Source organism: Pristiophorus japonicus, chromosome 7, assembly GCF_044704955.1.
Source record: "Pristiophorus japonicus isolate sPriJap1 chromosome 7, sPriJap1.hap1, whole genome shotgun sequence".
Lineage (NCBI taxonomy): Eukaryota > Metazoa > Chordata > Chondrichthyes > Pristiophoridae > Pristiophorus > Pristiophorus japonicus.
This window is the reverse complement of record NC_091983.1, coordinates 249,451,741-249,476,874: the sequence shown is the minus strand read 5'-3', so window position 1 is coordinate 249,476,874 and position 25,134 is coordinate 249,451,741. Positions and strand designations below refer to the sequence as shown.

General features: G+C 47.4%; 1 protein-coding gene across 1 annotated transcript in view; it reads right to left on the bottom strand.

Annotated features, from left to right (window-relative positions):
• The window catches only part of LOC139266717 (dynein axonemal heavy chain 6-like), a 580,613-nt gene that overhangs the window by 279,259 nt on the left and 276,220 nt on the right, over positions 1-25,134 (bottom strand). The window contains exon 8 of the mRNA XM_070884303.1: positions 15,706-15,818. Within this exon, the coding sequence (XP_070740404.1) occupies positions 15,706-15,818 (113 nt within the window). The remainder of the gene's footprint in view (positions 1-15,705; positions 15,819-25,134) is intronic.

Below are 25,134 nucleotides of genomic sequence, written 5' to 3'. Positions count from 1 at the left end.
CGTTGACTGATGAAGATAGACTGAATAGGTTGGGCCTATATTCATTGGAATTCAGAAGAATGAGAGGTGATCTTATCGAAATATATAAGATTATGAGGGGGCTTGACAAGGTGGATGCAGAGAGGATGTTTCCACTGATGGGGGAGACTAGAACTAGAGGGCATAGTCTTAGAATAAGGGGCCGCCCATTTAAAACTGAGATGAGGAGAAATTTCTTCTCTCAGAGGGTGGTAACTCTGTGGAATTCTGTGCCCAGAGAGCTGTGGAGGCTGGGTCATTGAATATATTTAAAGCGGTGATCGACAGATTTTTGAACGATAAGAGAATAAAGGGTTATGGAGTACACGATCAGATCAGCCATGATCTTATAAATGGCGGAGTAGGCTCAAGGGGACAAATGGCCTACTCCTGCTCCTATTTCTTATGTCTTTGCTGGTGTACTGGTTGTATTCTCTGAAGTTTGCATATTGGCAGCAGCATAGATGTGGTGGTTGTTATGTAATGATGTGTGTATCGTCCTGGTACCTTAGATGTAATGTAAGCACTATGCCACACCACAGAGGGCGCTGTGGTGGGAAACCTGGAAGTACCTAGAACAGGCTGACCACCACACCTGAGCGGCACTCTAGAGCTGAACAATAAAGGACGAAGGTCACAGCAGTTAAACTTACACCAGACCGTGTGGAGTCAGTGATTTGTGTGCTACATACACCACATTGGCGACTAGGAAGCGGACGAACTGCACGCAACCATGGCTACTCTGGGCTCACGAAAGGATTTTACTGTGGGCAATGATTGGGAGGCCTTTACGGAAAGGCTCGAGTACTACTTCATAGCAAACGACCTGACGGAGGACACATACGCACTGAGAGATAAGCGTAAGGCGATATTGCTCTCCAGTTGTGGAGATGAGGTTTACTGTCTCGTCAGGGATTTGCTGGCACCCGGGAGCGCCAGGGACAAGTCATACGAGGAGCTGACTGAACTCATTCGTGACCAGTTGAAACCGAAGGAGAGCATCCTCACGGCCAGAAACAAATTTTACCATCACTGTAGACCTGAGGGCCAGGATATCACCAAATATGCTGCAGACCTCAGGAGACTCGCGGCGCCGTGTGATTTTGGCGCACACCTTGACGAGGCTTTGCGGGGCGTTTTCGTTATGGGGATTGGCCACGAGGGCCTCCTTCACAAGCTGCTGGCCACGGAACCCACAGTCATTCTGACAAAGGCCATCGCCATCAGCCGGGCATATATGACCTCGACTTGCAGCACCAAGCAAATAATCCACACAGTCTCGAACCCGGCAGGCACTGTCCACAGGATAGCGCCCACCATGGACAAAACTGCAGAACGTGGCTCTGCCTGGGGCAGAGAGCACGGACCCCGGGGTCCTGGAACTCAGAGTCGGGGACGGTCCGTGGGAGCTGGGAAGACTTCACCACTCCCCGGGGTGCTGCTCCCCGAGGTGCTGCCGTGCCCCGGGTCCCCAGAGAGCAGCGCCGACCGAGCTGGAGCTGCAGCCTCAATCCACCCACAGGCAAGTCCCAGGCCCGGACCTCAAGCCACAGAGATCCTGCAGCCTCAGCATCAAAAGGCAAGCAGCCCTGCAGAGAGGGACCTAGTGGGGGGGGGGCGGGGGTGAGCCGGCGGGGTGCGAGGGTTCCCAGGATGGCCGGCGGATGGGAAGTGCCCCGCAGAGGAAGGTGCCGTTGGGCGGGCCCCGCCGAGGAGCTGTCAGCGTCGCAGCACCTGGAGGTCAGCGGCCACGGAGGGCGCATGGGAGGCCGCTACGGAGGCCGCGGGGCAGGCAGCAAGTGCGGCTGCTGGAGAGGCCACGACAGCCACAGGGGAGGCGGTTATGGTGGCCGCCGGAGAAGCGACGACGATGGCCGCAGGAGAGGCGGCAAGTCAGGTGGCAGCGGAGGGGAGCGGAGGCTGCGACGGCGGAGGGCATCCAGAGCGGCGGAGAAGATGATGGCGGCAGCATCGTGTTCAGAGCAGCAGAGTATCAAAGATGGCGGCACCCAAGGAGAAGCCTCGTGGAATCCTCCTGCATCAAAGATGGCGCCTTAAAAAGGAAATGCACCCGGGAGTCTTAAAAGGGCCTTACCAAGAGGTGGTCCCCACAAAGGACTTCTGTAAGTCAGAGCGAGTCTAAAATGAGCTATATTAATGTGAGATGGCAAATTTATAATAAGAATTAATTTTTGAATGCTGAATGGCCACTGTATTTGTGTAAAATAATGGATATGAAGTACAATTAATGATAAGGGCTAACAAGGAAATCAGGGATCCGTTACCAGTCAATAACTAGTTAATGTACCAGATAATATGTACCATACTAACGCACTGTCTATGCCCACCTGCCTTCCGTTGGACAATTGTATTGATAAAAGGGGTCAGAGGGTCTAGTAAGGAGGAGGAACTGAGGGAAATCTTTATTAGTCGGGAAATTGTGTTGGGGAAATTGATGGGATTGAAGGCCGATAAATCCCCAGGGCCTGATGGACTGCATCCCAGAGTACTTAAGGAGGTGGCCTTGGAAATAGCGGATGCATTGACAGTCATTTTCCAACATTCCATTGACTCTGGATCAGTTCCTATCGAGTGGAGGGTAGCCAATGTAACCCCACTTTTTAAAAAAGGAGGGAGAGAGAAAACAGGGAATTATAGACCGGTCAGCCTGACCTCAGTAGTGGGTAAAATGATGGAATCAATTATTAAGGATGTCATAGCAGCGCATTTGGAAAATGGTGACATGATACGTCCAAGTCAGCATGGATTTGTGAAAGGGAAATCATGCTTGACAAATCTTCTGGAATTTTTTGAGGATGTTTCCAGTAAAGTGGACAAAGGAGAACCAGTTGATATGGTATATTTGGACTTTCAGAAGGCTTTCGACAAGGTCCCACACAAGAGATTAATGTGCAAAGTTAAAGCACATGGGATTGGGAGTAGTGTGCTGACGTGGATTGAGAACTGGTTGTCAGACAGGAAGCAAAGAGTAGGAGTAAATGGGTACTTTTCAGAATGGCAGGCAGTGACTAGTGGGGTACCGCAAGGTTCTGTGCTGGGGCCCCAGCTGTTTACACTGTATATTAATGATTTAGACGAGGGGATTAAATGTAGTATCTCCAAATTTGCGGATGACACTAAGTTGGGTGGCAGTGTGAGCTGCGAGGAGGATGCTATGAGGCTGCAGAGTGACTTGGATAGGTTAGGTGAGTGGGCAAATGCATGGCAGATGAAGTATAATGTGGATAAATGTAAGGTTATCCACTTTGGTGGTAAAAACAGAGACAGACTATTATCTGAATGGTGACAGATTAGGAAAAGGGAAGGTGCAACAAGACCTGGGTGTCATGGTACATCAGTCATTGAAGGTTGGCATGCAGGTACAGCAGGTGGTTAAGAAAGCAAATGGCATGTTGGCCTTCATAGCGAGGGGATTTGAGTACAGGGGCAGGGAGGTGTTGCTACAGTTGTACAGGGCCTTGGTGAGGCCACACCTGGAGTATTGTGTACAGTTTTGGTCTCCTAACTTGAGGAAGGACATTCTTGCTATTGAGGGAGTGCAGCGAAGATTCACCAGACTGATTCCCGGGATGGTGGGAATGACCTATCAAGAAAGACTGGATCAACTGGGCTTGTATTCACTGGAGTTCAGAAGAATGAGAGGGGACCTCATAGAAACGTTTAAAATTCTGACGGGTTTAGACAGGTTAGATGCAGGAAGAATGTTCCCAATGTTGGGGAAGTCCAGAACCAGGGGTCACAGTCTAAGGATAAGGGGTAAGCCATTTAGGACCGAGATGAGGAGAAACTTCTTCACCCAGAGAGTGGTGAACCTGTGGAATTTTCTACCACAGAAAGTAGTTGAGGCCAATTCACTAAATATATTCAAAAGGGAGTTAGATGAAGTCCTTACTACTCGGGGGATCAAGGGGTATGGCGAGAAAGCAGGAATGGGGTACTGAGGTTTCATGTTCAGCCATGAACTCATTGAACGGCGGTGCAGGCTAGAAGGGCTGAATGGCCTGCTCCTGCACCTATTTTCTATGTTTCTATGTTTCTATGATGTATTGATGTATGTATCGTCGTCCTGCGTCCTCTTGGGGGGGGGAAGGTGATGTTATGTAATGATGTGTGTATCGTCCTGGTACCTGAGATGTAATGTAAGCACTATGCCACACCACAGAGGGCGCTGTGGTGGGAAACCTGGAAGTACCTCGAACAGGCACTATTTTAGGCTGATCACCACACCTGAGAGGCACTCTGGAGCTGAACAATAAAGGACGAAGGTCACAGCAGTTAGACTTACACCAGACTGTGTGGAGTCAGTGATTTGTGTGCTAGATACATCACAGTGGTGCAATGTTTGCAAGCACGGGGAGCCAAGTCTTTGGTATCGATAAAAGCATACCGCTGATAATTCTCAAAGTAGAATTCAGCGGGACATCAACAGATTTGACATGCGGACTTTATAGCCATGCCGGAGAGCAGTACTCCGCTGCAGATTACACCAGGGCGAGTGCTTTAAGCGTGTGATCCCCATGTGAATCCAGCGCGTTTCTGGATCAATTTGACTCGTCTTTAGTTTCTTCCCAAGGTTCTGGAGATGGTGTTTATATGACAGGGTGCGATCAAGCGCGACTCCAAAATAGGAGAGCATTCTGGTTTACCTCTGCGCCGCAAATGGAGACTTTCAACGCTTGGTTTGCTTGATGGGGCTTGAGGTGGAATGTCATGGTGATGGTCTTTTGCGGCTGTTGTGTATGCAATAACTCAAAAAACCGAATACTGTAACCTCCGAACATAGAAACATAGAAAATAGGTGCAGGAGTAGGCCATTCGGCCCTTCAAGCCTGCACCGCTATTCAATAAGATTATGGCTGATCATTCTCTCAGTACCCCTTTCCTGCTTTCTCTCCATAGCCCTTGATCTCTTTAGCCGTAAGGGCCATATCTAAATCCCTCTTGAATATATCCAATGAACTGGCATCAACAACTCTCTGCGGCAGGGAATTCCACAGGTTAACAACTCTCTGAGTGAAGAAGTTTCTCCTCATCGCAGTCCTAAATGGCCTACCCCTTATCCGAAGACTATGTCCCCTGGTTCTGGACTTCCCCAACATCGGGAACATTCTTCCCGCATCTAACCTGTCCAGTCCTGTCAGAATCTTATACCTTTCTATGAGATCCCCTCTCATCCTTCTAAACTCCAGTGAATAAATGCCCAGTTGATCAAGTCTCTCCTCATATGTCAGTCCAGCCATCCCTGGAATCAGTCTGGTGAACCTTCGCTGCACTCCCTCAATAGCAAGAATGTCCTTCCTCAGATTAGGAGACCAAAGCTGAACACAATATTCCAGGTGAGGCCTCACCAAGACCCTGTACAACTGCAGTAAGACCTCCCTGCTCCTATACTCAAATCCCCTCGCTATGAAGGCCAACATACCATTTGCCTTCTGCACCGGCTGCTGTACCTGCATGCCAACTTTCAATGACTGATGTACCATGACACCCAGGTCTTGTTGCACCTCCCCTTTTCCTAATCTGCCGTCATTCAGATAATATTCTGCCTTCCTGTTTTTGCCCCCAAAATGGATAACCTCACATTTATCTACATTATACTGCATCTGCCATGCATTTGCCCACTCACCTAACCTGTCCAAGCATCTTAGCGTCCTCCTCACAGCTCAGACCGCCACCCAGTTTAGTGTCATCTGCAAACTTGGAGATATCAGACTCAATTGTTTCATCTAAATCGTTAATGTATATTGTAAAGAACTGGGGTCCCAGCACTGAGCCCTGTGGCACTCCACTAGTCACTGCCTGCCATTCTGTAAAGGACCCATTTATCCCGACTCTCTGCTTCCTGTCTGCCAACCAGTTCTCTATCCACATCAGCACATTACCCCCAATACCATGTGCTTTGATTTTGCACGCCAATGACTTGTGCGGGACCTTGTCAAAAGCCTTTTGAAAGTCCAAATACACACATCCTCTGGTTCTCCCTTGTCCACTCTCCTAGTTACATCCTCAAAAAAATCCAGAAGATTCGTCAAGCATGATTTTCCTTTCATAAATCCATGCCGACATGGACCGATCCTGTCACTGCTTTCCAAATGCGCTGCTATTTCATCCTTAATGATTGATTCCAATACTTTCCCCACTACTGATGTCAGGCTAACCGGTCTATAATTACCCGTTTTCTCTCTCCCTCCTTTTTTAAAAAGTGGTGTTATATTAGCTACCCTCCAGTCCATCGGAACTGATCCAGAGTCGATAGACTGTTGGAAAATGATCACCAATACATCCACTATTTCTAGGGCCACTTCCTTAAGTACATTGGGATGCAGACTGTTAGGCCCTGGGGATTTAACGGCCTTCAATCCCATCAATTTCCCGAACACAATTTCCCGCCTAATAAGGATATCCTTCAGTTCCTCCTTCTCACTTGACCCACTGTCCCCTAGTACTTCCGGAAGGTTATTTGCGTCTTCCTTCGTGAAGACAGAACCGAAGTATTTGTTCAATTGGTCTGCCATTTCTTTGTTCCCCATTATAAATTCACCTGAATCCAACTGCAAGGGACCTACGTTTATCTTCACTAATCTTTTTCTCTTCACCTATTTATGGAAGCTTTTGCAGTCAGTTTTTATGTTCCCTGCAAGCTTCCTCTCGTACTTTATATTCCCCCTCTTAATTAAACCCTTAGTCCTCCTCTGTTGAATTCTAAATTTCTCCCAGTCCTCAGGGTTGATGCTTTTTCTAGCCAATTTATATGCCTCTTTCTTGGTTTTAACACTATCCTTAATTTCCCTTGCTAGCCACGGTTTAGCCACCTTCCCAGTTTTATTTTTACTCCAGACAGGGATGTACAATTGCTGAAGTTTATCCATGTGATCTTTAAATGTTTGCCATTGCTTATCCACCGTCAACCCTTTAAGTATCATTTGCCAGTCTATTCTAGTCAATTCACACCTCATACCGTCGAAGTTACCTTTCCTTAAGTTCAGGACCCTAGTTTCCGAATTAACTCTGTCACTTTCCATCTTAATAAAGAATTCTACCATATTATGGTCACTCTTCCCCAAGGGGCCTCACGCAACAAGATTGCTAATTAGTCCCTTCTCATTACACATCACCCAGTCTAGGATGGCCAGCTCTCTAGTTGGTTCCTCGACATATTGGTCTAGAAAACCATCCCTAATACACTCCAGGAAATCCTCCTCCCCGCATTCCTACCAGTTTGGTTAGCCCAATCAATATGTAGATTAAAGTCGCCCATGATAACTGCTGTACCTTTATTGCACACATCCCTTATTTCTTGTTTGATGCTGTCTTCACCCTCACTACTACTGTTTGATAGTCTGTACACAACTCCCACTAGCGTTTTCTACCCTTTGGTATTCCGCAGCTCCACCCATACCGATTCCACATCATTCAGGCTAATGACCCTCCTTACTATTGCATCAATTTCCTCTTTAACCAGCAACGCCACCCCGCCTCTTTTTCCTCTGTATATCCTTCCTAAATGTTGAATACCCCTGGATTGAATTCCCAGCCTTGGTCACCCTGGAGGCATGTCTCCGTAATGTTAATTGCATCATATCCGTTAACTGCTATCTATGCAGTTAATTCGTCCACCTTATTCCGAATACTCCTCGCATTGAGTCACAGAGCCTTCAGGCTGGTCTTTTTAACACACTTTGCCCCTTTAGAATTTTGCTGTAATGTGGCCCTTTTTGTTTTTTGCCTTGGGTTTCTCTGCCCTCCACTTTTACTATTCTCCTTTCTATCTTTTGCTTCTGCCTCCATTTTATTTCCCCCTGTCTCCCTGCATAGGTTCCCATCACCCTGCCATGTTAGTTTAACTCCTCCCCAACAGCACTAGCAAACACTCCCCCTAGGACATTGGTTCCGGTCCTGCCCAGGTGCAGACCGTTTGGTTTGTACTGGTCCCACCTCCCTCAGAACCAGTTCCAATGTCCCAGGAATTTGAATCCCTCCCTTCTGCACCACTCCTCAAGCCACGTATTCATCTGAGCTATCCTGCGATTCCTACTCTGACTAGCACGTGGCACTGGTAGCAATCCTGGGATTACTACTTTTGAGGTCCTACTTTTTAATTCAGCTCCTAGCTCCCTAAATTCGTCTCGTAGGACCTCATCCTGTTTTTTACCTATATCGTTGGTACCTATGTGCACCACAGCAATTGGCTGGTCACCCTCCCTTTTCAGAATGTCCTGCACCTACTCCGAGACATCCTTGACCCTTGCACCAGGGAGGCAACATACCATCCTGGAGTCTCGGTTGCGGAGGCAGAAACATCTATCTATTCCCCTTACAATAGAATCCCCTATCACTATGGCTCTCCCGCTCTTTTTCCTGCCCTCCTGTGCAGCAGAGCCACCCACAGTGTCATGAACTTGGCTGCTGCTGCCCTCCACTGATAAGTCATCCCCCTCAACAGTACCCAAAGCGGTGTATCTGTTTTGCAGGGGGATGACCACAGGGAACCCCTGCACTACCTTCCTTGCACTGCGCTCCCTGTTGGTCACCCATTTACTATCTGACTGTGTACCCTTTACCTGCAATACACAGCCAGATAGTAAATGGGTGAACCTTGAGTTACACATTTCATACTTTGTTTGAAGGTTTGGACCGCACGCTCTGCTTGTCCATTAGATGCGGTTTTGAATGGTGCTGACCTCACATGTTTGATACCATTGAGTTTCATGAACTCTTGAAATTCCATACTGGTGAAGCAAGATCCGTTGTCGCTTACAACGATGTCAGGCAGACCATGCGTAGCAAACATGACACAAAGGTTTTCAATGGTAGCTGTGGATGTGCTGGATGACATGATTGTACACTCTATCTGTTATATATGTGGACTTGTAGTTACTCTGTACAGCCACCAGAGGGCTCATTCTCCGGAGTCCCAAAGGATCCCATAATCCCTTGGGAGCACAGGTATTTAAGAAGGCTTCACAGGTTGGAGAGGCACTTTACTTTGAGCTCAGTGTTCAGTCTGACTCTTTCTCCATACCTTACACTATCCACTTGGAATAAGCATCCACCACAACTAAGAACATCTTTCTCAGGAAGGGACCTGCAAAGTCGATGTGGATCCTGGACCATGGTTTAGATGGCCACGACCACAGACTCAGCAGCGATTCCGCTGGTGCTTTACTAAGCTGCATGCAAATGTTGCACTGATGCACACATGATTCCAGATCAGTCAATTCCAGGCCACATACATGAGACCTGGAAATGGCTTTCATCATGACAATACCGGGATGTGTGCTATGTAGATCATGCACAAATTACTCTCTGCCTTTCTTGGGCATAACAACACGATTATCCCACAGCATACAATCTGATTGAATGGATAGTTCGTCTTTGCGACGGATGTAAGGTTTGGTCTCCTCACACATTTTCTTGGGTATAAGAACATAAGAAATAGGAGCAGGAGTAGGCCATAAGGACCCTCAAGCCTGCTCCGCTGTTCAATAAGATCATTGCTGATCTGATCATGGACTCAGCTCCACTTCCCTGCCCGCTCCCCATAACCCCTTATCGTTTAAGAAATTGTCTATTTCTGTCTTAAATGTATTTAATGTCCCAGCTTCCACAGCTCTCTGAGGCAGCGAATTCCACAGATACATCACCCTCTGAGAGAAGAAATTTCTCCTTATCTCATTTCTAAATGGGCGGCTCCTTATTCTAAGATCATGCCCTCTAGTTCTAGTCTCCCCCATCAGTGGAAACATCATCTCTGCATCCACTTCGTCAAGCCCTCCTCATAATCTTATACGTTTCTATAAGATCACCTCTCATTCTTCTGAATTCCAATGAGTAGAGGCCCAACCTACTCAACCTTTCCGCATAAGTCAACCCCCTCATCTCCGGAATCAACCTCGGGAACCTTTTCTGAACTGCCTCCTAAGCAAGTATATCCTTTCGTAAATATGGAAACCAAAACTGCACGCAGTATTCCAGGTGTGGCCTCACCAATACCCTGTATAACTGTAACAAGACTCCCCTGCTTTTATACTCCATCCCCTTTGCAATAAAGGGCAAGATTCCATTGGCCTTCCTGATCACTTGCTGTACCTGCATACTATCCTTTCGTGTTTCATGCACAAGTACCCCCAGGTCCCGCTGTACTACAGCACTTTGCAATCTTTCTCCATTTAAATAATAACTTGCTCTTTCCGCATTTGACAAACTTTTTGAAGCATATGCAACAGGTTGTAATTTGCCCGACTTGTTGGAGCACACTACCAACTCCATATGACAAAGCATCACAGGCCAAAACGAGACGCTTACATGGATCATAATGTACCAGCAGCTTGTTAGAGCAAAGCAGATTAGTAGCTTTCTCAAAAGCTCTATCTTGAGATGCACCCCAAACCCAATTGTTGCCTTTTCTTAGCAGCATGTGCAGTGGCTCTAATAAAGTGCTCAATCTAGGTAAGAAATTACCGAAGTAACTGAGTAGACCAAGGAACGAACGCAGCTCCGTCACATTTTGAGGCTTGGGTGCATTTTTGATGGTCTTGGTTTTCGAGTCAATAGGCCTGATACCGTCAGCAGCAATTTTCCTCCCCAGGAATTCGACTTCCGTTGCCATGAAGACGCACTTCGAGCGTTTCAGTCTGAGTCCCACTTTGTCCAGACGATGTAGAACCTCTTCCAGGTTGTTCAGATGTTCAGCGGCGTCACAACCTGTGACCATTATGTCATCTTGGAACACAATGGTTCTGGGGATGGACTTCAGTAGACTCTCCATGTTCCTCTGAAATATGGCTGCAGCCGAGCGAATTCCAAAAGGGCACCTGTTGTAGATAAACAGTCCTTTATGAGTGTTGTTGCACGCAAGTTTCTTCGACGTGTCGACCAACTCCTGTGTCATATAGGCCGACATCAGATCCAGTTTTGTGAACGACTAATCCACGGCTAGCATTGCAAACAGGTCATCAGCCTTCGGTAACGGGTATTGATCTTGTTTCAAAACTCGGTTCATCGTAACCTTGTCGTCTCCACAAATCCTGACAGTGCCATCACTTTTCAACACGGGAATAATGGGGCTGGCCCATTCGTTAAATTCGACCAGTGATATGATCCCTTCATGCTGGAGTCTGTCCAGTTCGATTTCGACCTCCCTCATCATGTACAGAACTGCCCGAGCTTTATAATCTTGCATCCGAATCCACGTGGATCTGCACCTTGGTTCCTGTGAAATTGCCGATGCCTGGTTTGAACAGTGAGGGGAACTTGCTCAGCACTTGAACACGCTTTGATTTTGTTCCAGTTCCATTTGATTTTTTTCGAGCCAGTTCCTGCCGAACAGCGTTGGACCATTGCCTGGAACAATCCATAATGGTAAATTGTGAACCGCGCCATCATACGTCACCTTGACTACTGCACTGCCAATCACCGTTATAAGTTCTTTAGTGTACGTACGCAACTTGGCATTGACTGGACTCAGCTTCGGCCTCACAGCCTTAGTATCCCACAGCCGTCGAATGTCCTCTGACTCATTATTGATTGACTCGCACCCATGTCCAATTCCATCAATACAGGTACACCATTAAGTTTTACATTAATCATTATCGGTTGGCTCTTTGTTAGGAACGAATACAGTCCATACACTTCCACCTCTGGTATCTCGGATTGTATATCCGGATGCATGCTAGACTGGTCATCATCCTCCACGTGGTACGCCACAGCACGCTTGCTCAGTTGCGGACACGTGCGCTGGAGGTGCCCCACTCCCGAATAGCCATTACAAATATATTATTTAAACCGACACTGATGATGCCGATGATTTCTCCCACAACGCCAACACGGTGATATCGGATTCATTCCCATTGGCGGGCTTTGAGCAGCCACAGATTTCGCGTACACAGTTGGGTAGGCCCTGCCATATGCAGCTCTGCCAAATGACGATACTATCTTGTTTACAGTACTTGTCAAGTTCCGATTTTTCTATGATATCTGCTTTAAGCTTTTGTCCGTCGTCATGCATGATTGGGCAATCGTGATGGCCTTGCTCAAATCCAGCGTCTCCGCCGCCAATAGTTTATGCAGGATCACCTCGTGGTTGATGCCAATTACAAAGAAGTCCCGCAGCATGTCTGCTAACACAGTTTCGAACTTAAACGGTCCAGCTAGACATCTTAGGTCGGCAACGAATTCCGATACATCCTGGCCCTCAGAACGAATATGCATATAGAACTGATATCTTGAGATGATGATGCCTTCATCTGCTTTGAGATGGTCACATACCAGAGCACACAATGTTTCATAGTCCTTGTCCATTGGACTTATGGACGAGAGGGGATTCTTTATGAGTCTATAGATTTTCGGACCGCAAACCGTGAGGAGGACCGTCCGGCGCTGAACTGCATCTTCTTCTTTCTCCATTTTGTTGGCCACAAAGTACTGCGTCAAGCGGGCTAATTTGCCCAATCTTCTCATTCCACGAATCGCTCCAGAATGCCAATTGTGCTTATTTTTGCAAGCAAAGGTTCTTGTTACTTCGTCGCCAAATGGTTTGTATGCAATAACTCAAAAGACTGAATACTGTAAACTCCGAATTGGTACAAACCTGGCTCTACTTTATTAGAGCCCGAAGTGATCACATTACAAGATGGCTGGCCTTTTATATCTGGGTAGCACACACGTGCGTAAAACCAAGCATACATACAGCGCCATCGGCGGAAGTAGGCCTCCATCCTCTGTAAATCACTGGTCAAGGTCTCCTCGGTGATGGACAGATTCATGTTTTACATGGCCAAGGCAATGTCATCAGCTTATATGAACTTGTGGGACTCTCTCGGGCAGATCACCTGGTGTAAATGTTGAATAACATGGGTGCCAGGACAGAACCCTGTGGGAGTTGTTCAATGTCTATTCAACCTCCATTTATATAGTGCTTTTCATGACCTCAGGATGTCCCAAAGTGATTTACAGCCAATAAATCACCTTTCAAGTGTAAACATGGAAAATAGGTGCACGAGTAGGCCATTCAGCCCTTCGAGCCTGCACCAACATTCAATAAGGGCATGGCCGATCATTCACCTCAGTACCTCTTTCCTGCTTTCTCTCCATACCCCTTGATCCCTTTAGCCTATTTGCCAACAGCAAGATCCCATAAACAGCGATAATGACCAGATAATCTGTTTTGGTAATGTTGGTTGAAGGATGAATATTGGGCAGGACACTGGAGAGAATTCCACTTGCTCTTGTTCGAACAGTGCCGTGGAATCTCTTGCGTCCACCTGAGAGGGCAGAAAGGTTGAGCAAGTTGGGCCTGTACTCAATGGAGTTTAGAAGAATATGAGGTGATCTTATTGAAACATAAGATACTGAAGGGGCTTGACAGGGTAGATGCAAAGAGGATGTTGCCCCTCGTGGGGGAATCTAGAACTAGGGGGCGTAGTTTCAGAATAAAGGGTCGCCCATTTAAGACGGAGATGAGGAGGAATTGCTTCTCTCAGAGGGTCGTGAATCTTTGGAATTTTCTACCCCAGAGTGCTGTGGAGGCTGGGTCATTGAATATATTTAAAGCTGAGATAGACAGATTCTTGAACTATAGGGGAATCAAGGGTTATGGGGAGCAGGCAGGAAAGTTGAGTTGAGGCCAAGATCAGATCAGCCATGATCTTATTGAATGGTGGAGCAGGCTCGAGAGGCCAAATGGCCTACTCCTGCTCCTATTTCTTATGTTCTTATGTTCAGATGGGACCTCAGTTTAATGTCTCATCCGAAAGATGGTACCTCCATTAGTGCAGCACTCGCTCAGTACTGCCCCTCTGACAGTGCAGCACTCCCTCAGTACTACCCCTCCAACAGTGCAGCACTCCCTCAGTATTGCCCCTCCGACAGTGCAGCACTCCCTCAGTACTGCTTCTTCAATATTACAGCGCTCCCTCAGTACTGCTCTTCCAACAGTGCAGCACTCCCTCAGTCCTGCCCTTCCAACAGTGCAGCACTCCCTCAGTACTGGCCCTTCAACAGTGCAGCGCTCCCAGTATTGGCCCTCCGACAGTGCAATACTCCTTCAGTATTGGCCCTCCGACAGTGCAGCACTCCCTCAGTACTGCCCCTCCAACAGTGCAGCACTCCCTCAGTACTGTCCCTCCGACAGTGCGGCGCTCCCTCAGTACTGCCCCTCTGACAATGCAGCGCTCCCTCAGTACTGCCTCTCCGACAGTGCAGCACTCCCTCAGTACTGCCCCTCTGACAGTGCAGCACTCCCTCAGTACTACCCCTCCAACAGTGCAGCACTCCCTCAGTATTGCCCCTCCGACAGTGCAGCACTCCCTCAGTACTGCTTCTTCAATATTACAGCGCTCCCTCAGTCCTGCCCTTCCAACAGTGCAGCACTCCCTCAGTACTGGCCCTTCAACAGTGCAGCGCTCCCAGTATTGGCCCTCCGACAGTGCAATACTCCTTCAGTATTGGCCCTCCGACAGTGCAGCACTCCCTCAGTACTGCCCCTCCAACAGTGCAGCACTCCCTCAGTACTGTCCCTCCGACAGTGCGGCGCTCCCTCAGTACTGCCCCTCTGACAATGCAGCGCTCCCTCAGTACTGCCTCTCCGACAGTGCAGCACTCCCTCAGTACTGTCTCTCCGACAGTGCAGCACTCCCTCAGTACTGTCCCTCCGACAGTGCAATACTCCCTCAGTACTGACCCTCCGACAGTGCAGCGCTCCCTCAGTACTGTCCCTCCCGAGAGTGCGGTGCTCCCTCAGTACTGCCCCTCCAACAGTGCCGCACTTTCTTAGCACTGGACTGGGGATGTAAGCCTAGATTTCATGCTCCAGTCTCTGGAGTGGGACTTGGACACACAACCATCTGATTCAGAGGCCAGAGGGCTAGCCACTGAGCCACGCCAGAAAAGTGTGGAGTTTAGACTCAGCAGCAGTGTTTCAGACACAAATACGGAAATTTTAATTCATTTATTTTACTGGAAGAAGTCTAATTGTGGAGGATGAAGATACAGTAGAGATATCAAATAAATATGTTGCATTGGTTTCTACCGACAACACTGGAAGTAAGAAGCTGGATGTAAAAGAGGAGGATGTTTGATGATTGAGTGAGATTAGGAGAAGTTTCTTTACACAGAGGGTTTTGGGAGCATACAATACTTTGCCACAGGAAGTGGTTGAGGCAGAGCCCACGGAGTCTCTTGAGGACAAATTGGATAAATATTTGAAGCAGAGGAAGTGCTTCAAATGGGGTGAAAACAAGTTGTTGGAATTAGTTTTAGGATTGCTCGAGCAAAGAGCTGGCCCAGCGGGGTTTATTCTTAACATTATATCCTGGACACTAATCTGGCAACCGAATCACCAACCCTTTAGAGAACCCGCCCGATTTTCGTTCCGTAAACGTCAACAGATTAAAAGTTGTCGGGTCTGACAATGGGAAGCGATTCGTTCCACCGGGTTACTGCCCAGGTGCTGAAGATGCGAATTGCCTCCAATTGATTGATGGCCTCCTTCTGTGCCTCAAACTTCTACGGAAATAAGACAAATGGGAATGTTTTGGTTAAAAGGGTGGTGGCGGGGTGGGGGGGGTGGTGGGGGGCGGAGGGTATATTAAACCTCATAACATCCTGGAAATAACACTTGTTTTTGTACTTAAACAACAGTTTGGGAAGATTTCTGTGGCATCTAACCTGAACTTCACAAAGACAGGCAGCTGATAGATCCTGTAGAAATGGCGCCGTTCGATCAACCAATCCATTATGGGGATGGTTTCGATTCCACCCTTTTCAGTAACAGAGGTGATCTGAAAAGGAAAGCATGGAGACATAAATTCTATTGTTAGAAATAAACTGCAACTTAAAGGGAAAAAATGTAAATGGTTTAATGTAGTCAGATCATAGGACTGGACCGAAGTAAGATCAGCGGTCAGAGTTGTAAGCAACTCACGGGCCTGAAATTGCCCCTTTTTTTAAAGGCGTGTTACTGCCTCTAAGAGGCTGTAATAAGGTGGTAATGTGGCGGTAAGCCTTTCCGACTGGGGGCAGGCGGATGGTGCAAACCATCTGGAATTGCTCCCGAGCTGGGGGCAGCTGAAACAGCTTTCCGCCACACCCCATTCTTCCGTCCCGCGCGCGGCTCCGACCCGTTGTCAACCGTGCGCCGACCCGAGATGGGGTAATTGCCCCGTGGGCAAGCAACCTCTGTCAGTTGGTGCCATCGACAGCTTCATAAGAAATAGGAGAAGGAGTAGGTCATCTGGCCCCACATCTGGTCTGCCATTTAATAAGATCATGGCTGATCTGATCCTGGGCTCAGCTCCAGTCCCTGCCCGTTCCCCATAACCCTTTATTCCCTTATCGCTGAAAAATCTGTCTATCTCCGCCTTAAATATATTCAATGACCCAGCTTCCACAGCTCTCTGAGGTAGAGAATTCCAAAGATTCACAACCCTCTGAGAGAAGAAATTCCGTCTCATCTCTGTCTTAAATGGCCGACCCCTTATCCTGAGACTGTGCCCCCTAGTTTTAGTTTCCCCTATCAATGGAAATATCCTCTCTGCATCCACCTTGTCAAGTCCCCTCATTATATTATATATTTCAATAAGACCACCTCTCATTCTTCTGAACTCCAATGAGTATAGGCCCAAGCTACTCAACCTATCTTCATAAATCAACCCCCTCATCTCCGGAATCAACCTAGTGAACCTTCTCTGAACAGCCTCCAATGAAAGTACATCGTTCTTTAAATACGGAGACCAAAACTATACGCAGTACTCTCGATGTGGCCTCACCAATATCCCGTACAGTTGTAGCAGGACTTCTCTGCTTTTATACTCTATGTCCCTTGCAATAAAGGTCAACAATCCATTTGCTTTCCTGATTACTTGCTGTACCTGCATGCTAACTTTTTGTGTTTCATGCACAAGGACCCCTAGGTCCCTCTGTACTGCAGCACTCTACAATTTTTCTCCATTTAAATGATAATTTAATTTTCTATTTTTTCTGCCAGAGTGGATAACCTCACATTTTCCCACATTTACTCCATCTGCCAAATTTCTGCCCACTCACTTAGCCTGTCTGTATCCCTTTGCAGATGCCTTGTGTTCTCCTCACAATTTGCTCTCCCACCGATCTTTGTATTATCAGCAAACTTGGTTACATTACACTCAGTCCCTTCATCCAAGTCATTAATATAGACTGTAAATAGTTGAGGCCCCAGCACCGATCCCTACGGCACCTCACTAGTTAGCGTTTGCCAATTGGAAAATTACCCATTTATCCCAACTCTCTGTTTTCTGTTCGTTAGCCGATCCTCTATCCATGCTATATATTACCCACAACCCCGTGAACTTTTATCTCATGCAGTAACCTTTTATGTGGCACCTTATCAAATGCCTTCTGGAAATCTAATTACACCACATTCACTGTGTTATATATATAAACCTGTATATACCTTGCGTAGCCACCAAAGGGCTCATCCCCTGGAGTCCCAGGGGATTCCACAATCCCTTGGGAGCACCAGCACTTAAGGAGGCCTTACAGGCTGGAGAGGCACTCTGGAGACTTGCAATAAAAGACTAAGGTCACACTTTACTTTGAGCTCACTGTATCCAGACTCTTTATTCATACACAACTGGCGACGAGATACAGATGATGAACCCAACGATGCAGAGAACAGTGGGCATCCTGGAGAAATTTTCAGAGGGAGATGAGAGGGAAATCTTGGTGGAGCGACTCGACCAATACTTCGTGGCCAACAAAGGAGAGCTGGAAGGAGAAGCGAACGCTGCCAAATGAAGGGCGATTCTCCTCACCGTCTGCGAGGCACCAACGTGTAGGTCTCATGAAAAATCTGCTTGCTTTAGCGAAATCCACGGAGAAATCGTACGATGGTTTGTGCACACTGGTCCGGGAGCATCTGAACCCGAAGGAAAGTGTTCTGATGGCGAGGTACCAGTTCTACACCTACAAAAGTTCTGAAGGCCAGGAAGTGGCGAGCTTTGTCGCCGAGCTGAGACGCCTTGCAGAGCATTGCGAATTTGAAGGACATTTGGAGCACATGCTCAGAGGCTTCTTCGCACTTGGCATTGGCCATGAAGTGATACTTCGCAAACTTTTGACTGTAGAGACCCCAACCTTGAGTAAGGCCATAGCAATAGCTCCGGCGTTCATCGCCACCAGTGACAATACTAAGCAAATTTCTCAGCACACAAGTGCTGCTACAAGTACAAATCGCAACGTACAGGGCAGGCCCCACATGCCTGCAGCTGCACGTCCGCAGATGTCTCAGAGTCCACAATCAAGGGTGATGAATGCAAGGCCATTAACACCTTGTTGACGGTGGGAGGAGTGATCATCGTTTCCATTCATGCCGCTTCAAAGGGTACGTTTGCAAGGGCTGTGGAACAATGGGACACCTCCAATGTATGCAAACCCTGCTAATCCTGCAAACCATCATGTTGCAGAGGAGGACAGATCCACGGAGGATCACGACGAACCAGAGCCACACTCTGAGGAGGCAGAGGTATATGGGGTGCACACATTTACCACAAAGTGTCCCCCGATAATGCTGAAGGTTGAATTAAATGACTCCCGGTATCAATGGAACTGGACAAGGGTGCGAGCCAGTCCATTATGAGCCAAAAGACTTTTGATAAATTGTGGTGCAGCAAGGCCTCAAGGCCAGTCCTGACTCCCATTCAAATGAAACTGAGAACTTACACAAAGGAACTAATTCCTGTAATTGGCAGTGCTACCAAAAAGGTCTCCTATGATGGAGCGGTGCACAAGCTACCACTCTGGGTGGTACTGGGCGATGATCCCACGCTGCTTGGCAGGAGCTATCTGGGAAAGATACGCTGGAACTGGGACAACGTCAAAGTGCTCTCGTCCGCTGACGACACTTCGTGTGCCCAGGTCTTAAACAAGTTCCCCTCGCTGTTCAAACCAGGCATCGGGAAGTTCCAAGGAGCAAAAGTGCAGATCCACCTAATTCCTGGGCGCGACCCATCCATCACAAGACGAGAGCAGTATCGTATATGATGCGAGAGAGGGTGGAGTTCAAGCTGGACCGAAGGCATCATTTCGCCGATCGAATTCAATGAGTGGGCCAGTCCAATTGTTCCAGTCCTCAAGGGAGATGGCACTGTCAGAATCTGTGGTGATTACAAGGTAACTATCAATCGTTTCTTGCTGCATGATCAATACCCACTACCAAAGGCCGACGACCTTTTTGCGACGCTGGCAGGAGGAAAGACGTTCACGAAGCTGGACTTGACCTCGGCCTACATGATGCAGAAGCTGGAGGAATCATCGAAAGGCCTCACCTGCATCAACACGCACACAGGTCTCTTCATTTACAACAGATGCCTGTTTGGGATTCGATCAATCACGGTGATACTCCAGAGAAACATGGAAAGCTTACTGCAGTCGGTCCCGCGCACGGTGGTCTTCCAGGACGATATCTTGGTTACAGGTCGGCACACAGTCGAGCATCTGCAGAACCTGGAGGAGGTTCTTAGTCAACGCAACCGCATGGGGCTCAGGTTAAAATGCTCGAAGTGCGTTTTCCTGGTGCCTGAAGTGGAGTTCCTGAGGAGAAGAATCGTGGCGGACAGCATCAGTCCCACCGATTCTAAGACGGTGGCAATCGAGAAGACACGAGGCCACAGAACATGACGGAGCTGCGAACGTTTCTAGGACTCCTGAACTACTTTGGTAACTTCTTATCGGGTCTCAGCATACTGTTAGAACCACTGTACGCCTTATTGCATAAAGGAGATGAATGGGTATGGGGCAAAAGCCAAGAAAATGCCTTTGTAAAAGCTAAAAAATTGTTATGCTCAAACAAATTGCTTATGTTGTATGATCCATGTAAGCATTTGGTACTAGCATGCGATGCGTCGTCATACGGAGTCGGGTATTGCAATAAGCTAATGAATCTGGGAAATTGCAACTGGTTGCTTATGCATCCAGAAGTCTGACTAAGGCTGAGAGGGCCTACAGCATGATTGAAAAGGAGCGTTAGCGTGTGTTTATGGGGTAAAGAAAATGCATCAAATTTGAATTGGAAACTGACCATAAGCCACTGATATCCATTTTTTTCAGAAAGTAAGAGGATAAATACGATTGTATCGGCCCGCATCCAGAGATGGGCGCTCACATTGTCCACATACAACTATGCCATCCGCCACAGGCCAGGCACAGAAAACTGTGCCAATGCTCTCAGTAAGCTGCCATTGCCCCCCACAAAAAATTAGAACCTGGACAAGCCAGGACCCCTTACTGTCCCTAGTAAAAAATTGCGTTCTTCACGGGAGCTGGTCCAGTGTCCCAGTGGAAATGCAGGAAGAGATAAAGCCGTACCAGCAGCGCAAAGATGAAATGTCTATACAGGCAGACTGCCTTCTGTGGGGTAATCGGGTAGTGGTCCCCAAGAAGGGCAGAGACACCTTCATCAGTGATCTCCTCACCCAGGCATTGTAATGATGAAAGCGATAGCCAGATCCCACGTGTGGTGGCCCGGTATCGACGTGGACTTAGAGTTCCGCGTGCACAAATGTAACACATGCTCACAGTTAAGCAATGCACCCAGGGAGGCGCCACTAAGTTTATGGTTTTGGCCCTCCAAACCATGGTCCAGGATCCATGTCGACTATGCAGGCCCATTTTTGGGTAAAATGTTCCTAGTGGTTGTAGATGTGTACTCCAAATAGATTGAATGTGAGATAATGTCGGCAAGCACGTCCGCTGCCACCATTGAAAGCCTGCGGGCCATGTTTGCCACACACGGCCTTCCTGATGTCCTTGTGAGCAACAACAGGCCATGTTTCACCAGTGCTGAGCTCAAAGAGTTCATGACCCGCAATGGGATCAAACATGTTACATCTGCCCCGTTCAAACCAGCATCCAATGGTCAGGCAGAGGGAGCAGTGCAAACCATCAAGCAGAGCTTGAAGAGGGTAACGGAAGGCTCACTGCAGACTCGTCTATCCCAAGTCCTGCTTAGCTACCGCACGAGACCCCACTCGCTCACTGGGATTCCACCCGCTGAACTGCTCATGAAAAGGGCACTTAAGACAAGGCTCTCATTAGTCCACCCTGATCTACATGAACAGGTAGAGAGCAGGCGGCTTCAACAAAGTACATATCATGATAGCGCAAATGTGTCACACGAAATTGAAATCAATGATCCTGTATTTGTGCTGAACTATGGACAAGGTCCCAAGTGGCTTCCCGGCACCATTGTGGCCAAAGAGGGAAGCAGGGTGTTTCGGGTCAAACTTTCAAATGGACTCATTCACCAGAAACACTTGGATCAAATCAAACTCAGATTCACGGACTATCCAGAGCAACCCACATTGAACCCTATCTTCTTTGATCCCTCAACATACACACCAGTGGCAGCCGACACTGTGGTTGGCCACGAAGCAGAATCCATCACCCGCAGCAGCCCAGCAGGACTCACCACACCAGGCAGCCCAGCAAGGTCAGCAGCACAGCAGCCCAGCGAGGGCCCAACAAACGATTCACCAAAACCAGCATTTACACCGAGTCGGTCAACCAGGGAAAGAAAGGCCCCAGATCGACTTACCTTGTAAATAGTTACACTACTGACTTTGTGGGATGGGGGGGGGCCGGTGGCGGCGAGGGGGGAGTGTTGTTATATATGTAAACCTTTATATACCTTGTATAGCCACCAGAGGGCTCATACCCTGGAGTCCCACAATCCCTTGGGAGCACCTCTACTTAAGGAGGCTTCACAGGTTGGAGAGGTATTCTGGAGACCCGCAATAAAAGACTACGGTCAGACTTTACTTTGGGCTCACAGTATCCAGTCAGACTCTTTATTCATACACAACACACTGGTTCCCCCTTCTCCACCCAGCTCGTTAGAACTCCAGCAAATTTGTCAAACATGATTTCCCTTTCATAAAACCATGCTATCTCTGCTTGATTGAATCATGCTTTTCCAAATGTCCTGCTATTGCTTCATTAATAATGGACTCCAGCATTTTCCCAACGACAGATGTTAGGCTAACTGGTCTATAGTTTCCTGCTTTCTGTCTGCCTCCTTTTTTAAATAGGGACGTTACATTTGCGGTTTTCCAATCCGCTGGGACCTACCAAGAATCCAGGGAGTTTAGATTACAACCAATGCATCCACTATCTCTACAGCCATTTCTTTTAAGACTTTAGGATGCAAGCCATCAGATCCAGGGGACTTGTCCGCCTTTAGTCCCATTATTTTACCGAGTACTACTTCTTTAGTGAAAGTGATTGTATTAAGTTCCTCTCTCCCTATAGCCCCTTAATTTTCCACTATTGGGATGTTTTTAGTGTCTTCTACAGTGAAGTCTCTGCCATTTCCCTGTTTCTCATCAGTAATTCCCCAGTCTCATCCTCTAATGGACCAACATTTACTTTAGCCACTCTTTTCGTTTTTATGTACCTGTAGAAATTCTTACTATCTGTTTTTATATTTCGTGCTAGTTTGCTTTCATTATCTATCTTCCCTCCCTTTATTATTTTTTTAATTGTTTTATGCTGGCTTTTAAAAGTTTCCCAATCCTCTGGCCTCCCACTAGTCTTGGCCATTTTGTATGCCCTCATTTTCAATTTGATACCATACCTTATTTCCTTAGTTAGCCACGGATGGTTATCCCTTCTCTTACAGTCTTTCCTTTTCATTGGAATATATTTTTGTTGAGAGTTATGCAATATCTCCTTAAATGTCTGCCACTGCTCATCAACCATCCCATACTTCAATCTATTTTTCCAGTCCACATTAGCCAACTCTGCCTTTGTACCTTTGTAGTCTCCTTTGTTTAAGCTTAGAACACTGGTTTGAGATCCAACTTTCTCATCCTCCAACTGAATTTGAAATTCAACCATGTTATGGTCACTCATTCCTAGAGGATCCTTTACTAGGAGATCATTTATTAGTCCTGTCTCATTACACAGTACCATATCTAAGATAGCCTGCTCCCTGGTTGGTTCTGCAATGTACTATTCAAGGAAACTATCCCGGATACACTCTATGAACTCTTCCTCAGGCTACCCTGGCCAATTTGCTTTGTCCAATCAATATGAAGGTTAAAATCACCCGTTCCTTTTTACTAGTCTCCATTATTTATTGATTTATACTCCATCCTACAGTGTGGCTACTGTTAAGGGCCCTATAGACTACGCCCACCAGCGACTTTTTCCCCTTATTATTCCTTATCCCCACCCAAATTGATTCAACATCTTGATCTTCTGAGCCAATATTGTTTCTCAATAACGCAGTGATCTCATCCTTTATTAACAGAGTTACCCCACCTCCTTTTCCTTTCTGTCTGTCCTTCCAAATTGTCAAATACCCCTGAATATTTAATTTCCAGCCTTGGTCACCTTGCAACCACGTCGCTGTAATGGCTATCAGATCATTTGTGCCATCAACTCATCTATTTTGTTACGAATGCTGCATGAATTCAGTTTAGGAGCTTTTAAATTTGTTTTTTTTACCATTTTTCCCTGCTTTGAACCCACTTTCTGATACACTTTTATGTTTATACATTCTGTCCCTTCCTGTCAGGTTCTGATTTTCATTTCCCCCAGTGCTACCCTGCTCTATTGCCTTCTCCTTTGACTTTTTAAATTTCCGCTCACCTGAACCCTCCCTCCCACTAATTAGTTGAAAGCCCTCTCTTCGATAGTTGGGGAGCTGCCACTGGCTGGGCGGTGCGTCCGGCCTTAAAGGGGAAGGCGCACTGCTGCGACTGCCATTTTGTTTTAATTTTCAGCCGACTCTGTAGTCGGCCCGACAATGGCGACTGCTGGTGCCACTCTTGGGTGCCGGGCCACTAGCCCAGCCCAAACCCTCCCTTGTGGCCTAGTGGGCGCCAAGGCGGCCTCGTAGCATCCATCCCCTTTAAAAGAAAGACTTAACAACATAAGAAATAGGAGCAGGAGTAGGCCATTTGGTCCCTCGAACCTGCTCCGCCATTTAATACGATCATGGCTGATCTGATCATGGACTCAGCTCCACTTTTCTGCGCGCTCCCCATAACCCTTTACTCCCTTATCGCTTAAAAAACTTGCATTTATATAGCGCCTTTCACGACCACTGGACGTCTTAAAGCACTTTACAGCTAATGAAGTAGTTTTGCAGTGTAGTCCCTGTTGCAATGTGGGAAGGGGAGGGACGTTGCTATGCATCAATGCGACGCGGAACATCCTCATCGTACTGACGTCATCACCGCGCACAGTCGAACACAACTGCCCCTACACTGCCTCAAACAGCGCCCCAATGCCTTGGGAGATGGTGAAAAAGTTAAAGAGATGAATTTTCCGGCTCTTCCATCCAACTCCCGCCAGGCAGTCATAATTTGAATAATTTGAATTATGCACCCCTACGGGGCGGAGGGCAATTACCCCCCCCCAACCCCCTTTCTCCCTTAATCCTTCCAAAGATGGGGCTGCGCATCAAACACTGAAACACATCCGAGTTCAGCACATCCTGTAGCAAACATCTCCTCAAAATGTCTAACCAACTTATACTGTTTTTCAAATTGAGACATCCCAGGGAAGTGGCAGAACCCAAAGGTTTTAAAAGCCGGCAAGGAGAAAAGAAAGAAAAGAAAGACAGACGATCCGGAGCTTTGAGGTCCTGGGAAAGAATGGAGTTGGTGACAATGCACTGAACCTTGATTTCAGCACCTTGAGGAAAAAAGGGAGGAGGAAGAGGATATAGGACAGGAAATTTGGAGTTTAGGGGGAACAAGAGAAGAGAGATCAGAGGATCACTGAGCATTTTATTGTTGACAAAAGAGAAATCAGTAGGATTGTGAGGAAGAGGGATAGAAGTTGGAGATCGAGAGGAAACATGGATTGGCAATCAGATGACAAACATGTTCTTGTATTCTATCTAGTTACTGATGGACAGACGAGCAACTTGGGTGAGGAGGCTTCTTGCAGACTCAATGAAAAGACTCCACAATTAGCTGTCGAACGAGGTTAATCATGGCACACACTGAAGTTGCAGCTAGCTGAGCAGAAAGATGCACTCACCACACTGGCTGAAATCAGCAATAACTGCAGGTTCCAACAAAGCACAGCGAATGCTGCACTCTTCCTCCA